Here is a 17,166-nt window from a genome sequence, read left to right on the forward strand (position 1 = left end):
AGTTAGTTACAGTCATTTCTTCCAAGTACGTACGAGCGTAGAAACAGATGGAAACTTGACATACGTGGTGATTAACCTTTCTGGGACGGTCTGTAGACAGAAACGTCCAGTTGGCACTACCCATAAAATTCTCCAATATAGTCACAACAAATAAGATCTTTGGTTTTATAAAGTTTTATGACTGGTAAAAATTATTTCTGAAAATTTCATTGCCGATATTAGCGTACAGGTAAAGGTCAAGAATACAATAGAATACGGAAATCATATCAATGCCATATGTTCCACTAGGAAATGCACTTATGATTACGGTTTACTACATGTAACTTATCTGTATAAATATGAGTAAGCAGTGCGCTCTGACTTGAGGAGTCATTTCTTCATCTCTTCAGCCTTTGAAGGGTGAGTTAAAATCTTCACTTATTTCAGGTCTACAAGTTCGTTTTCTGATATGCATTTTAGCGAAGTTCGAGAATAGTATATCTTCATAGTATGCATACTGCAATACTATTTCGTAGCTGTCCGTTTTCAGTCTTCGATGTATTGTATTGTACATATGTACTGCAATGTATTATACATGGTGGCGGGTAGGATGAAAGCGTTAGATTGTTGTGGCTGCTGTGGCATGATGTTTCTAGAAAGGAAATAACGTAGGGTCTAATCAAATTTTGATGTCAAACTGTATTCCAGTTCTCCTTGTTGTTCTCAGAGTTACATTTCCACAGACACAACAATGGCAGTGTGGACGCTCGCAGTTCTTCTCGCCGTTTTACAAGGTAGGCCATAGAGCGGTATACCTTATACTTGTATACATAGACTTTGAAAAGAGTTTAAGCTGAGAAACGTTATCCACCGTCATGCGCGATTACTTTGTTTCAGGGCAACGTTTAAATGAGTACGTCGCATAATATATAGTGTGTACGTAACCAGCATCCACGTGTCATTTGTGTAACTTTACTGTGGATTTACATGTCCGGAGTTCTTTATTTGGGGGTTGAAGAAAAACTGACAAAGTAACCTCTTTCTAAGCTCTGTGGTATGCATGAATCACATCATCCATGACCTTATCCGTAGGGTAACCTATATCCGTTGTATATAAAAATTGGGGTATTTAGGGATCGTTAAGTCGATGGAAGGTACTTTCACATTGCAATATTTTAAAGATATTGACATTTCAAACCCACTTCGTTGACCTGAATTCTCTAAATACCCAGTTTTTTTTCAACATCGAATCTAGCTTACCCCACGGATTAAGGTGAACTAGCGTCACATAGTTACAGTAGCATGTGTAGTTCAATCGCTAGTTGAATCTGGCTCTGGACCCAAAGTCGTGAGTTTGAGTCACGGTTAAAGGGGCACTCCACTCCAGACGGGACTGTTATTTTTCGATAGATATTAATTATAAAAGTGACAAAGGTATGCTATGTACCATGATACGAAAGAGAACCCATCAGCCCCACGCGCATCAAAAAGCATTCAGTCTTCTACAAAACTCCCCAAGTACCCTCTAATTAAATTAAATCAATCTCAGCCTATGGCTGAATACAATGTGCCTGACTTAAGTTAGGATACAAAGCTAATTTCAGGGGCACTAAGAAAAACACGTCTAGATATGTGTTCTTTGATATCTTGTGAACAATTGACCTTCTTGGTGTGCTTAGCGCCCCTCATTTATGCCGAAATTATTCACGATAAAGGAAGTGTCTACACGTATAGGGAATACATGGGTAGGGTCTGCATGGGTTTAGTGAGAGTCATATTGTTTTACAAACACACGTTGCGTAATTCGCCAGAAGTGGAATTCCACAAAAGGTCGGCTGATCATGTATTCATTGATACATTATCTATTGAAAAATAACACTCCCTTCTGGAGTGGAATGCCCCTTTAATTGTGTCACTCACCCAACTGGCATGCAAGGGCTGTATGAAAGGGTTGCAGTCTTTCAATAGGATGATGCGTTAATCCGTGGTCCACTAGTACTTCTGATTGTTCTTGGCGAAAAACAATTAAACCAGGCCAATGGATTCTCTCGATACAATGGACCTGTAAACAGTCGCGTCTGTTCTCTCTGTCCCGACCCGTGCTATTCCGATGGATGTCACCCCCGACCCTAAGGGTCAACACACGTGCAGCGACCACAGGGCCTAGGGTTACGGGACCATGCTTCAGTTGCCACCTGTCAGAGCGACGTCATTTCGCGGTAGTCTGCAGCACTACGGCGTCCAGCTGTGGAACAAACTTCCGCAGGAAACACGTAGCATGATGAAGTTTAGGACATTTAGACGCCAAGTACAACCAGTGGCTTAGCAACGATACTTTTACAGCTATGTTGTTATTTAGTGTTGTTATTTAATGTTATTGTGTAATTGTTTCTGCCCAGGATTGCCTGAAAAACAGGTCTAGGTTTGACCTGAGCTGTATTACTCCTGGTTAAATAAATAAAGTAAAGTAAAGTAAAGTAAAGTGAAAGAGTAGCTCAACCTTGCATTGGGTTCACTTGAGCTGAACTGTGGTTCGGTATCATATATTGTTCATAACATAAATATTCTACACTTTTCCCAGTGACGTCAGGGAACGTTGGCTGCCCAACAATGGTTTGCACACAAACTTGTCAAACAGCATCACCCCGTGTAAGTAACATTGGGCATTTTCAAATATAAAACTCCTTTGTGTGTTGTCATCTCATTGTTATTGTAAAAAAAATACTATTTCAAAATAGTTTTGGTACCATCAATTGTTGAAAGGCTCCAAATGTTCATTTAGGACTCACAACACTCAAAACATTCATAAATAAATAAGTTTAGGCCAAAGCAAGTAAATGTTATGGATGGCATCTTCTGCAGCCTCCAAATATAATGATAGGGTGTGGAAAAAAACAAGCTGGGCAAATAAAACAAGCTGCCTATAATTTTCAAATTACTATAACGCTTGTATGTAGCGAGACGTGAAGTGATAAAACTTGGCTGTGACAATCAAAGACACTTTTATTCATGTATTTTGTGATGCAATTAGAGACACTGGTGCCCACATTAAAATCATTTAACAGAATAAGATTGTCATTTCAACAAAAACTATTACCAGACCACATCTCTATTTCCTGTATCACCATGCTACAAACCGGTAACTCTGTTTGATACACTAGGGGGTGGAGGTGTCGGTGCTATCGCGATGGCTACCGTACCATGTTAACTTAAATAGCTTAAGCTTGTTGACTGCTGCAGGTCGCCACGGCTATGTGTATGAAGTGATATCGATTCCTGCATTTATTCACTGTCTATGCAAGGCTGAATTGCCAAAGAATGTTAAAGAAGAAAACAGAAGGCAAATATAACGTTACCTGTCCTTGGTGCTGAACACCATCCACACATAGATAAACGTGTCCCTGGTGCTGAACACCGTACACTGAAAAAACTTGTCCCTGGCGCTGAACACCATACCTGTCCTTGTTGTAAATACCCACTCAAGTAAACACAGTGCATACGCATATATGCGCATGTCACCTTTTCCCCAATTATATATACATCATGTAACAATCCCTGGGTGCTTAGGTCAACAAAAGAGTACTTCTTCAGTTTGCCATTACACTTTTTAGTTTTGATGGGATGTTTTTGCACTTTGAAAAATAAAACAAGTTTGACAGCCCCCTTCTCCTTTTCACATCTAAATTTTCATTTCTTAAATTGTAGAGATCAGACAACTTGTAAACTAGAATTGAAACAATAAAACATGGTGTCACAACCAACAAGACTCTTATTCCTGTATTCAACGATAAGTGACCCTTGCCTCAACACATTAGACTAACAATAACAAGTCTCATCTCCATTCCTGTCTGAATCTGCAAATAGCTTTGTTACAAACATTCGTTATTTATAAAGCATAAAAAAAGATTTTACTATATATAACTTGAATGAACATGCTATACCTTTCACAATCATCTGTAGAATCAAAAGAGAAGTTTTAATTTTTCAGGTTGCCTTCACCCTGACCCGTTCCACCGGTCTGGGCGTGGTGTCCAGTACAGCTGACCTGACCGTGACCTTTGACCATGTGCTGACTGATGTTGGCGGCAGCTTTACTGACGTCACCAACCCGTCCGTCTTCAACTGTCAACATCCAGGTGTCTATCAGTTCAGGTAAATTAAATACTGATCCTCATACATCGTCTTTCTTTCTTTTCCATTTTCATTTTCTTTCTATCTCTTCTTCCTCTGAACCAAAGGCCCTTTCTCTTATATTTTTTTATATTATAGGTGGCGTTACAGCAAGAATGCTGTCATAATAAGTCATTTTGATGTGAACAAGCAAACAGACATGCAATGATTGTTCACACTCAGGCTATATGTCATGATTGATATAGATTATATTTTCCAGCTTCTCGGCACTGTCACAGGCAAACTGTTCTGCCTTTGTCAAGCTGATGAAAAACGGACAATTTCAGGTTAGTTCTGTAGATTACAGGGTGATCATTTTGTCCATATCATATCATCAATGTCATGCAAGTCAAAAGTGCAAATAAAAAAGGACATTTGGGTTTTCTTTTTACATATCCAGTAATGTCTCTTACTATACCTGGTTACGCTTCGATGTCTATCAGGCATCTTCCTCAGGATTTGACTGGAGTGATGCTTCTCACAGCTCTATGTAGCTGATGTAGGTGGCGTTGTTGTGGCGACAACACAATCCTAAACAAGCTAATTTTTGCGTTTCGCCCTCTGGCGACGAAACGCCATGTGTTGGGTTTTACCTTCAGTGCTTGCTTCGATGCATGGATGCACTGTGTCGCACAGCATGAAGACCTTCCATGTTTGTTGTTCAACCATTGCCTTATATGGCAAGACCTGCAACATTTCATGTTCAGACTTTGCCTTATATGGCAAGGGAGCAAGAAAAGCCAGGCAGCCTTGATTTGCACGATACACATGCGACCGCATGCAACTGCTACAACTGTTCGGAAATACCATTGCATTGTGGTTTCGGACTTCAATATCCTGGAAAATGGCCATATAACATCTATTCCACAAGATTGCACAAGAAAAAAAAGATTTTATCAAGAAAGCGACCGAAAATCGACATAAATAATACTATGTAGTGAGGTTAAAGCATAATGTACGCTCACGTATAATACACGCAACAACTTAGCTCAATCGGTAAAGTCATAGGCCTTCGGATCCGAAAGTCCCTGGTTCGAAACCGAGAGTGGATTTTTTTCTTTTTAAATATTGAAGATAATATATGAATATTCTATTTATTTATTGATATTATATTTTTATATATCATGTTTTTATTTATTTTAGTATTCATTTCATATATGCAAGGCCTTTGTCTTATGAACAGGACTTCATAGATTCCAAACCCGGCATTCGAATTTTTTCTGTTCATGGTAATGGAAAATACCGTGCAGCGGCTCCTATGCGCGGTAAGATGATCCTCGCAAAACACTCGCCACTAAACTACTATTCATGATGTAAACAGAGGCTCTTGATGTTGTTTGCATGAAACTCCATCAAAAACAGCGATCCTTTCTTACAGTAGCAAATGCTCCATTGTTCATTCAGTATCGACTTCATTCAGAAGTTTTCAGACAACACGGATGTGGAAAGTCACACCGCTCGACACAAAAGTATGGAAATTTTCATGAATATTAGCAAAATTATACAGGAAAACAAGGAAGAAATGTTGTAAATGCGGAAACCAGTATAATAGAGATGAGGTAGCTGTTAATTGGTTTGGATATTTGTTTGACATTTGGTAGTCAATTTAGATAGAATCTTGTCACAGTGCTGATGGTGCTTTTTCAAGTGTACACAAGTACCTGAGTATATTGATAGATTTTATAATGAACTTATTGTACATTTAAAATAAAGTTGTAAGCCAAGACCAGCTATTAAACAGTACTCCTTTCCAAAATAACAATTTTTCTTATAGACGCAACAGCCCTTGAGTGACCTTTTCTAACAGATTTTACTTTTACTAAATTTAGAGCTTTCGTAAATTTCATGCAATTGACTAACATATTAACATAATTTATGCATGGTGTTGTTCATCATTGACTAACGTACACATTAAACAATTATAAAATTCCCATTATTAATCATAAAGCGGTTTTGCAATTTTTACATTATTAAAAATTATGTAAATAAGTTCCTCATTACCATAATTCGTATCTGCTTATATTCCACCTATCATAATGAACATGTGTTACATTTATTGAAGTCCAGCTATTTAAAACAATGGAATTATACAATTTTTTCATTAATTATGTAAATTAAGTCCTCATTTGCATAACATGTATATCATTATGAACATCTTTGTCTAAGGTATCCGCATGCCTAATATGATGCCAATCCGTCAATCCTTTCTGCAGTTATCCTCTTTGGAATGTCTTGACAACAATGCCCCTGCAGTTAAGAAATTAAATGTTAGGGGGATGAAACTTGTCCCACTTTGTCATGACACTAAAAGCTATCTACCACCCAAATATCAAGACCATATCACGTCCAGGACAAGAGATACATAGAAAAAACTGCTATGATGGAATATTCCCATTAACTATGCAAATGTATTCCTATTTTGCATAATTAGTATTTCATTTTGTAAAACATTGTCTAAGGTACCTACATACCAAAAATCATTAAAATCCGTTGTTCCCTTCTTGAGTTATGAAAAGTCCTTTTTACCAACAAATTTCTACCCATTTTGAACTACATGGTACGGTCCGCCTGTGACACGTGGAGGTCAAGGAGTCATGACCCATGGGCCTAAGGAACGCGTCAACTGTGCTGTGCAGGCTAGGGGTGGAATCAACCAAACCAGGCTGGGGGGTTGTAATGCTTCAGAAGTTTATGACAAAAATGCCCCTGCTATCCATAAACTAGCCGCTAGGGGGCCCAAACTTATGTCATTAATTCCTGACCACAAGAGCTATCTAACGCCCAAAATTCGTGACCATAGCTTGTTCAAAAGATGAGAAAACACACCCGGAAGTTGCGCTGCAGTACCAAGGAAAGCCGCTAGGGGGCCCAAAATCTAATCATTTCCAGCTTTCATCACACCCTACCAACACACCAAGTATGAAACCAATCCACCAAGCCGTTCTTGAGTTATCTTGTTTACACACACACAGACAAACGCAGGGTAAAATATAACCTCCATTCCATTACATTTCATGGAGGTAAAAAGACAGTTCACACTCATAAACGTAGACGAAACGCCAGCTTTTTTTAAAAGCACTTGTTTTTATCTCTTCTCGCTACGGTTCATCACTGGGGTGGGATGAGGGACGGGGGGGGGGGATGCAAACTTAGCCTCGTTTAGGATTAGATTACTGGTTATGTAAAAATAAAACCTCGATATTCTATGTTCTGCCAACCTGATGAAATAATTTCTGGAGCCAATAAAAACAGTTTGCAATAGTACTACAAGAAATCTAGTCCATGTTGAGTGCCATTCATTGACTGACCACAAACCTCTGATTATTGCCCTTTTTTTTTATCTCCCTCAGCTTGCCATGTGGGCTGGGCAGAGTTCTAACTATGGCAGTGGGGCAAACACTGCTGTGCTGGAGCTGGAGCAAGGGGACCGAGTCTGGCTGGCTATCGGTTCACCAAACAGATATACCATACATAGCAACAGTAACCGCTATGTCAGCTTCACAGGAGCCCTGTTGTACTCTACCTAAATGGTGTGTCACACACTCCTACAACTAGCTATATATAGCCTCAGGGCAACGTTTTGTTGCACTCTACCTAAAATCTGCCTAAAGGCAATATTTCATCAATTTTGAAGTAAGAAATTAATTCTGTCTCCACCAAGTTCATCTTCAGAATGAACAGAATATTTCAAGTATTAAACTTGAGGCAAAGAACCCTAGACCTAGTGACATGAAGAAATAAATCTATGGCAGAAGTATTGACTGTTGTGTCTTTTCTTGGCATTGATATGATACTTTTCCATTTTGCACTTGGCTACACATACAGTCTTCTTATTGCTACGATGTTGCTTTTTTATCAACTTTCAAGTCTTTTCAATATGTCGTTTAGTTAATTGCCATATGCATGGCAACACATACCCAGAGATACTAAAGATGATTCTTACAATGCACTTGTTGCATGATTATCATGACATACAAAACAACGCTATTTATGCAATGTACATACCTTTCTGTAAGCTATGTGTAAATTTGATAAAGATTGGAAAATAATTCGAATGCTACAGCGTTGAAAAGTGATCGACCCTCTTGACCTCGATCCAACTCCCCGGGAGGGTTTTCGAACCCATAACACGTCTCTCAATTGCCAGTGAGGCGTACATTTCTCGGAACGACCTGCCTAGGGCACAGAAACATTGGCTACCCCACGTGAGGTCTCACAATAGAGTGAGACCTCGCTTCTGGCTTATAGCCAATCAAAGCGTTTAATGATGACTAAGCCGGCAACTGGTACACGTCAAGGGGAATCCCCTGACAACTACCTGTGCTCTCGTGCCCGAACAACCGGACTGGCAGGTCTGCAAAAATATCAGACGTGTGGAAAATCCTGTGGTAGCCGGACCTAACTGCGTCGTTCCACAGGGCTGTCCGTAAAGTTGCCTCACACTGTCTTCAGTTAGAAAAGCGTTCGTTATCGTCTTAAGCATGAGCACGGAGAAGCTCACTATCGACAGCGATGGTTATCCCAACCATCGACGCGGGCACGAGCACGGCCCCGTCGCCCTGACTTCGCTGGTCCAACTTCTGACGGCGGGTCTGTCTGTGGTCATCATCGTGCTTGCCATCCAACAGGGGACACACATGATAATAGAGGAGGTGTCAGCACGGAAGGGCGCAGCTTCTGATTACCAGAAGATGGTCGCCGACTACGAGAAGGAAGTGGCAGCCATTAAGGCACAGCGAGAGGTCGACGTGACGTTGTTCAGCGCTCGGCTCGAAGCCCTGGAGGCAAAAATTCTAAACAATGGGCAGATAGAAGGCAACATAAACCCACAGGTAAAGACAAGTTGTGGCTAAACATTTTCTAACTCAATCTGTCAGTCATTTGAAGAAATTGCTGTATTGACTTTGGGATCATTGAATTTTGAGAAGTCAGAAAATGCATTTTTTTAAAATCGAAACGGACTCTTAACTGTGCATGTTTAACAGATGTTGTCAAATGATAAGAATATTCCATTATAATTGTCGGTAGAAAAGTTCTAAGTTGACTCCGACATGGACATAGAACGTTAAGTTCAAACTGCAGCGATGAAAGTCTTTTGGACCGTGGTCGTTAGACAAAGTTTGACTGTATCCATAAGTAATGTCGCTCTCCCCGGCCAGTCGGAACCAAGCAAAACCAGGGGTGCCTCTGTTGTGAAGTCATATGCCGGTACTGATAGTGTCGACGTCCCCTGGCAAACTGGGTCCGCACACCGCCGGGAAAAGAGGGCGGCGAACTCAGTGACATGGCCGGCAGGGGCAGGCGGTAAGTCCACTTCTTTGTGAGTTGCAGTCAACTTGGCATCCAGCTGGTGTAGGCAGACATATGTAAAAAATCTTCAAACGTAAGTTTGAAAGCCAGTCATGCTCGGTCGACTACTACACTCTGTATGTTAAATGGTGACCAGTTTTAGATATGGCTTCGCCTTTACTTATTGTTAAAGACCCTCAACTTTGGAGGTATACTTTTTGGTGTGTTATACAGATTATAAAAATTACAAAGTATACAGATGTGAAAGTCATTTGCATAATCAGAATATTTCATGGAGGTATGTGGTCTCCGAACTCTTGTTGGTTCAGTTTGGTTTAGAATTTCGTTCTGGTTCGTCTGCAGCCTGCTTGCAGGGTCCGCCTGGGAGGGACGGCCGTGACGGACGGGACTGTCCCTGTGGAGCAAAAGATACGGAGGTAGAATACTAATACAACTGATTCAGACTTGGATTTGGGCAGGGATATCTGGCGGCAACTTTCTAGTTATCTCTCCACGCTAGAGTGCTTCTCAAGTGACGCCCAACGCCCAAGTTGTATTTTTACCCAATGACACCGTGTTTTGAAATAGTGCCTATAACTACTCATTGATTGATCGATCATTTTGTTTGATAATAAGTTGTTAGATTATGGTTATTCATTTGTTGTTTAGTTTGACGACTCAAAGAAGCTATAGATCATTTTAATGTTCATCATTTTGATGTTTGCGGCTTTGGCCGCAACGATGTTTGTTTCTGACAGGCCTAGAATCTAGAATATCGCACATAGTGTTCACTGAATAGATATTTTGTTGGACGTCCACGGGGACTAAGAGTGACGGTAGAGAAAGCAGGGTACATCCAGACAGGGTTTTCGCTGTTGGGTGTCCCTGCATAGGAGGATGGCAATACATAATGTCACTTCTGTTACAGGTTGCCTTCACGCTAACCCGTTCCACCGATCTGGGCGTGGTGTCCAGTACAGCTGACCTGACCGTGACCTTTGACCATGTGCTGACTGATGTTGGCGGCAGCTTTACTGGCGTTACCAACCCGTCCGTCTTCAACTGTCAACATCCAGGTGTCTATCAGTTCAGGTAAAATGCTGATTCTCATACAGCGTCTATCTTTCTTTTCCATTTTCATTTTCTTTCCATCTCTTCTTCCTCTGAACCAATGACACTTTTTCTTATGTTTTCCAACAGGTGGCATTGCAGCAAGAATTCAGTCACAAGATGTCTGGCTATATGTCATGATTGATATTGTTATATTTTCCAGCTTCTCGGCACTGTCCCAGGCAAACCGTTCTGCCTTTGTCAAGCTGATGAAAAACGGACAATTTCAGGTTAGTTCTGTAGATTACAGGGTGATCATTTTGTCCATATCAATGTGCTGCAAGTCAAAAGTACCAATAAAAAATGATATTCGAGTTTTCTTTTACACAAGTTCTGTCTCTCAACTTTGATGTCTATCAGATGTCTCAGAGCTGACTGGAGTTCTGCTTCTCACTGCTTTATGTAGCCGATATAGGTGGCGCTTCTTGTCACGGTTCATCACTGGGTTTCATCATGGTGGTTTCATGAACCGGGATGAGTGGGATGCAAACTTAGCCTCGTTCTTGCCACAAAAGCGCCACCTACATTGGCTACATAGAGCTGTGAGATGCAGCACTCCAGTCAAGCTCTGAGGAAGATGTCTGATGGACATCGAAGTGTAATCAGGTGAAAGACATTACTGGTTAATAATATATAAAAAGAAAACCTCAATATCCTATGTTCCGCCAACCTGATGAAATAATTTTCGGAGCCAATAAAAATGTTTTGTAAGAAATCTAGTCCATGTTGAGTGCCTTTTATTGACTGACCACAAAGCTCTGATTATTGCCTCTTTTATCATCTCCCTCAGCTTGCCATGTGGGCTGGGCAGGGTTCTACCTATGGCAGTGGGGCAAACACTGCTGTGCTGGAGCTGGAGCAAGGGGACCGAGTCTGGATGGCTATCGGTTCACCAAACAGATATGCCATACATAGTAACGGTAACCGCTATGTCAGCTTCACAGGGGTCCTGTTATACTCTACCTAAATGGTGTGTCACAGACTCCCACAACTAGCCTGAGGGCAATGTTCTGTTGTAATCTACCTAAATTCTGCATAAAGGCAACAATATTCCATCAGTTATGAAGTAAGGAATGAATTCTGTTGACACCAAGCTCATTTTCAGAATAAACAGAATATTTCAAGTATCAAACTTAAGGCAAAGAACCATGGCTAGTGACATAAAGAAATAAATCTACAGTAAAAATACTGACTGTCGTGTCTTTTCTTAGGCGTTGATATGATTCTTTTCCATTCTGCACTTGTTTACACAGCATTCCTATTAATAGGATGTTGCTTGCTTTATCATCTTTCAAGTCTTTCCAATATGTCGTCAAGGTACACTGTAATTGCCATATGCGTGGTAACACATGCACAGAAACACATATACTACAGAAGACTATTACAACGCACTTGCCGCATTATTATCATGACATAAAACAATATCATGATAATAAAAAGATAAGTCAGTAGAAGCTCCAAAGCTCAATAGAATAGTTTCTAATTTGGTCAACGACAATGAAAGGTCTCAATAAAATTAACGACATCGCAGAAGTACTTGTTGCTTCTTCACCTCAACCTTGTAGATCGGCGGCCGGGGCAGCCGCAATATCTACACCATTATTAACGCATGCGAATGTTGTCAATACAATGTTTACCAAGGGCTCGTATCTGTTCATTTCCGCACGATGTGACAATCGACTTTGAGAGCAGTCCTTATTCCATATTTATCAGACACAGTATACTTTCTTCCTAGTACGTAAATCTACTGCTACACATATGAGTGTAAAACAGGTGTGGCAGCCGGACATACGATGTAATTAACCTTTCTGGGACGGTGTGTAGACAGAAACGTCCATTCGGCACTATATATACAAGTAACATACTTCAGTACGACCAGAACAAATAAGATCTCAGACTTTATCAAGAGTTTTATGGCAGGTGAAACTACTTTTCCAAAATGTCAATTTCCACACAATAAAGAGAAGCACACATCTGAAGACAGCAATGTTATTAAGGCCATATCGGCCACTAGGTAAAGCACTTCTAATTACGGTTGACATCATCAAACCGATCTATATAAGCGCGCTGTGACTGCAGGGATCATTTGTTCATCACTGCGGCTTGCGGAGGGTAAGTAAAATATTTCCCCCTTTTTTCATGTCTAGCTATATAACTACTTCTCTGTTAGAGTTCATATATCTCTATAATACTACTTCATGTATAGTTGTCTCTTTCCTATCTTAGTTGCATTTCATTGTATATGTATTGTATTGTGTTAGATCATTTTGTTACCTGAAATAGGAGTTTTGCGCGTCATATGGATGATCAGATTATTAATTTTGGGTGAACAGTGATGCATTAAAGTGCAGTATGTCCGCTTGTTCACTAAGTCTAGTACTAGTATACCAGACGAGTAAAGGTGCATTTCCACTGCACTTGCGTCAAGTTTGCGTCACTGCTGGGTGATACTCAACGAATTTCAGAGAGAAACAACGAATTTTCTTACTTTATGCGTATTTTGTCGGCTAAGTCATACTTTTACGTATTAAGCAATATCTAAATTATAAAATTGCAGCGAGAGTACTAGTGCACCTTTCACTCTTACTACTAAGTTCTGAGAAGGTAGAAGGAACACTGTAAGCAATGACCTCAGGAGAGTCTTAATTACCGTTCTTCCGGTGGGGATCAAGGCTCTAAAGTCAGTAAGCACGACTGTGTGGATACTGAGCAAGGACAACACCATATTTGGGACGCAGTCCGGGGCCTTTCCATTAAACTGCCCAGGATATAAGTCATTAGTCTAACTTTCACTAATAGATAAGGAAACATATAAATAGTACAGGAGTACTCATGTATTGAGAGAGGACCAGAGAGAGTGTTAGCTTTGGAGAGTGAATACAAGAGTCAACCTTAGACTCCTTTTTTTTTTCTTGGGGATTTGAGTGTTCGAGCATAGCATCGGCAGCTAGCAGCACAAACTCCTTGTATGGGACGCCATCGAGACCTTCTACAACACCCCTTACACTAAGCACTTTCCTTGTGGTGAGTAGGAAGTAACTTTGTGTTAGATTGTTCTGGCATAATGTTTCTTTGAAGGAAATAACGGCGACTTTTTGTCCATTTCCCCGTACCTTAAGCTCATGGCTTAAGGATATGTTTCAAATTGTAAAGCAAGACAACACCACTTTTCAAAATTTTATATCTCGTAAGTACGTGCCAAGAATTGGCTCTAACCTTGAGTTAAATCCAAACATGATTCACTTTGAAGCAATGAACGCTGTGAGCACAACGATGTCCGCTACACTTCTAAGAAAGGATTCGAAAAACAACGTCGGGTCTAATCAAATCTGGATGTCACATTTATAATCCAGTTCTCCGTGTTGTTTACACAGGCTTCTACAGACACAACAATGGCAGTGTGGACGCTTGCAGTTCTTTTCGCCGTTTTACAAGGTAGGCAATAGATTGGTAAACCGTATACATGCTTATGCACATTACCTTTTACGTGTAATACTGTACTACCCATCAGTGGCTAGTGACCCTGCCTCTAGAGCTGGCAAGGATATTGATTCGTGAGTTTAAAACCCGACTTTGTCGCAAATCCGACTTGAGTGCATTGGTTGTTTTAAATGATTGCAGCTCTTTAGTGGAACGCGACGTGAATTAAGCCGTGGCCAACCGTGAAATGTTCCTGTCGAAAAAAAAAAGCTAGAGACATTTACTGGGTACAATGTCCTGTAAATACTGTACAGAGCATCTGTTACAACCAGTGCAGGGTAGCTCAACTTAACATTGAGTTCACATGAGCTTAACTTGTTCGATATTGTCATTAGTTTCGCATAGCCTTCACTACACAAATCTTTCTACGCTCTTCCTAGTGACGTCAGGGGACATTGGCAGCCCCGCGATGGTCTGCACACCAACTACACCCCGTGTAAGTAACGATGTTCTTAAATTTCTTTGTGTGCGTGCATTATTAGCTGTCACTGTTGCCATCTCATTGTCTCATTGCCATCGACTACTGGATGTTAGAAGCCATTAATAAGTTATGAATGTTCGTTGACTAAGCTCTCATATTTCAACTGATGTGAACAGGTCCCCTTGCCAAACGTAAAATACATAACGTTACCTGTCGACAACTGCTATCTTAAGTTTATACACTGTACTCGGTTTATTGGCGCCACAGATTGCCGACAGAAAACCAAAAATGGGTGTTTGGGTGTTTCGTTATACAGTTGATAGAAGTTCAAGACATACTTTCCATATATTCGGTCTATGTTTCAAAGTCATGATATGATATCATCAATAAAATTCACATAATGTGGCCATAACTCCATTGACAAGAATAGCTGTACAGTAGTACAGTGCAATGCTGTATTGATACAGAAGCGCCGCCTCGCGGTCAAAATCATTACTACAATCATTCCAGGCGTAAAGATTTTGTTTCCTTATCTGTGATTGGTCAACTTGATAATGACTTGTACAACCCATGCTCATTGGTTACAGGTACGACGTTGACCAATGGTAGCGTATCAATTTAACTCGTACGGTAAATTATACCCTGTCTATCAAAATTACCTGTCAGCCATTGGTTAGCTCTGTCCAATTACATTAACGATAGACTCGACGTTAGCCAATCAACTTAAGTTTTCTCTTCCTATGTAAACGAAAGACCTGTAGTTTGCTTTTTGGTCAATAGGGATCTCTGTGAGACCGTAAACAACACAGCTGAAACATCCTCACACTCAGGGTTGACAATCGCGGCAAAGCCTTGTCAACCCTGAGTGTGAGGATGAGCTGAAACAGTGTCGTGAAGAGGGCTTGTATGAGAGATTTTGTTGTTTCAGCCTTTCTAAAAACCTGTTGTTTTGTTGCTCAGATTTACCTTTGACTGCGTCTGTCCCGGTCTGGGGTGTTGGTTAGTGGGTAACGATACTGACGGGCATCGAACCATGGTAGATAGCCGTGTCGACTGCTGCAAACATTTGTTCGTTTATGGTCATTATGGCCATTCGTATGAAGTGTTTTCTTCATTAATTCATTGTCTACATAAGGCAAATACACCTGTCCTTGGTGCTGAACGCCATCCACACATAGATAAACTTGTCCCTGTCGCTGAACACCAAACACCATTAAGCGAGCATACCTGTCCTTGGTGCTGAACACAAACACAAGTAGACACACCTGTCCCTGCACAGTGCATACACATGGTGCCTTTTCCCTAACTACATATAGCACAGCATGTAACAATCCCTGGATGCTGAAGTCAACAGAAAAAGTCATAATGCTTCAGTTTGCCTTTGCACTTTTCAGTTTTGATGGGATCGATGTTTTCCCACTTTGATTATGGGCATGAAAAAAATCCCCATAAGTTTGGCAGCCCCTTTCCCATATTTCCTCCATCAGTCCTACCTTTTAAAATTGAGAGACCAGACAGCTTGTAACAAGAATTGAAGAGATGAAACATGGTGTCACAACCAACAAGACTTTTATTCTTGTATTTAATTATCAGTAACCATGGCCTCAAAACATTAAACTAATAATTAATACTAAGTCCCATCTCCACTCCTGTCTGAATCTGCAGACTAGTAGCTTTGTTTCAAACATCCCATTATACAAATCCCAAAGAAATTTTCTCTGTATAACTTGAACATGCTCTGCCTTTCAGGATATCACCTGTAGCATCAAAATACATTATTTCATTTTTCAGGTTGCCTTTACCCTGACCCGTTCCACCAATCTGGGTGGGGTGTCCAGTACAGCTGACCTGACCGTGACCTTTGACCATGTGCTGACTGATGTTGGCGGCAGCTTTACTGACGTCACCAACCCGTCCGTCTTCAACTGTCAACATCCGGGTGTCTATCAGTTCAGGTAAAATGCTGATCCTCATACAGCGTCTTTCTTTTTTTTCCATTCTCCTTTTCTTTCTATTTCTTCTTCCTCTGAAACAAAGGTGGCATTGCAGCAAGAATGCAGTCACAATATGTCATTTTGATGTGAACAAGCAAACAGACATGCAATGATTGTACATACTCTGTCATGATCAATATTGATTATTTTCTAGCTTCTCGGCACTGTCACTGACAGATCGTTCTGCCTTTGTCAAGCTGATGAAAAACAGACAACTTCAGGTTAGTTAATTTGCATTGTCTACTACTGGGTGATCATTTTGTCCATATCATATCATCAATGTGATGCAAGTCAAAAGTGCAAATAAAAAAGGATATTGGGGTTTTCTTTTTACATAACCAGTAAAGTCTTCCACAGAGCTTGACTGGAGTACTGCTTCTCACAGCTCTATGTAGCCGATGTTGGTGACGCTTTTGTGGCAACAACACAATCCCAAAAAAAGCTAAGTTTTTATCCCTTCTCGTCACGGTTCATCATTGGGGTTCATGAACCAGGATGAGGGGGATGCAAAATTAGCCTCGTTTTTGTTGTTGTCGCCACAAAAGTGTCATCTACACTGGCTACATAGAGCTGTGAGAAGCAGCACTAAGGCAAACTCTGAGGAAGATGTCTGATAGACATTGAAGGTGAGAGACATTACTGGTTATGTCAAAAGAAACCTCAATATCCTATGTTCTGCCAACCAAATAATCATTTCAAGCACTGGCACGGTAGATTGAATCT

The 17,166-nt window shown here is 40.6% G+C and overlaps 3 protein-coding genes across 3 annotated transcripts in view; all 3 read left to right on the forward strand.

Annotated features, from left to right (window-relative positions):
* The first annotated feature begins 3,105 nt into the window (after positions 1-3,105).
* LOC118427195 (complement C1q tumor necrosis factor-related protein 4-like) lies at positions 3,106-7,699 on the forward strand. Its single transcript, XM_035836832.1, has 4 exons — positions 3,106-3,118; positions 3,885-4,131; positions 4,370-4,436; positions 7,500-7,699. Exons 1-4 carry the CDS (start codon positions 3,106-3,108, stop codon positions 7,674-7,676), a joined length of 504 nt encoding a protein of 167 aa, XP_035692725.1. The 3' UTR covers positions 7,677-7,699.
* A 2,572-nt stretch (positions 7,700-10,271) lies between these two features.
* LOC118427616 (complement C1q tumor necrosis factor-related protein 4-like) lies at positions 10,272-11,722 on the forward strand. The gene is made up of 3 exons (XM_035837491.1): positions 10,272-10,530; positions 10,712-10,778; positions 11,339-11,722. Exons 1-3 carry the CDS (start codon positions 10,349-10,351, stop codon positions 11,513-11,515), a joined length of 426 nt encoding a protein of 141 aa, XP_035693384.1. The 5' UTR covers positions 10,272-10,348; the 3' UTR covers positions 11,516-11,722.
* Positions 11,723-13,320: 1,598 nt separating this feature from the next.
* The window catches only part of LOC118427478 (complement C1q tumor necrosis factor-related protein 4-like), a 4,215-nt gene continuing 369 nt past the window's right edge, over positions 13,321-17,166 (forward strand). Inside the window, exons 1-5 of the mRNA XM_035837299.1 lie at positions 13,321-13,572; positions 13,923-13,983; positions 14,409-14,464; positions 16,241-16,404; positions 16,598-16,664. Of these exons, the coding sequence (XP_035693192.1) occupies positions 13,941-13,983; positions 14,409-14,464; positions 16,241-16,404; positions 16,598-16,664 (330 nt within the window). The 5' untranslated portion in view covers positions 13,321-13,572; positions 13,923-13,940. The remainder of the gene's footprint in view (positions 13,573-13,922; positions 13,984-14,408; positions 14,465-16,240; positions 16,405-16,597; positions 16,665-17,166) is intronic.

This window comes from Branchiostoma floridae, chromosome 12, assembly GCF_000003815.2.
Source record: "Branchiostoma floridae strain S238N-H82 chromosome 12, Bfl_VNyyK, whole genome shotgun sequence".
In the NCBI taxonomy this organism is placed as follows: domain Eukaryota; kingdom Metazoa; phylum Chordata; class Leptocardii; order Amphioxiformes; family Branchiostomatidae; genus Branchiostoma; species Branchiostoma floridae.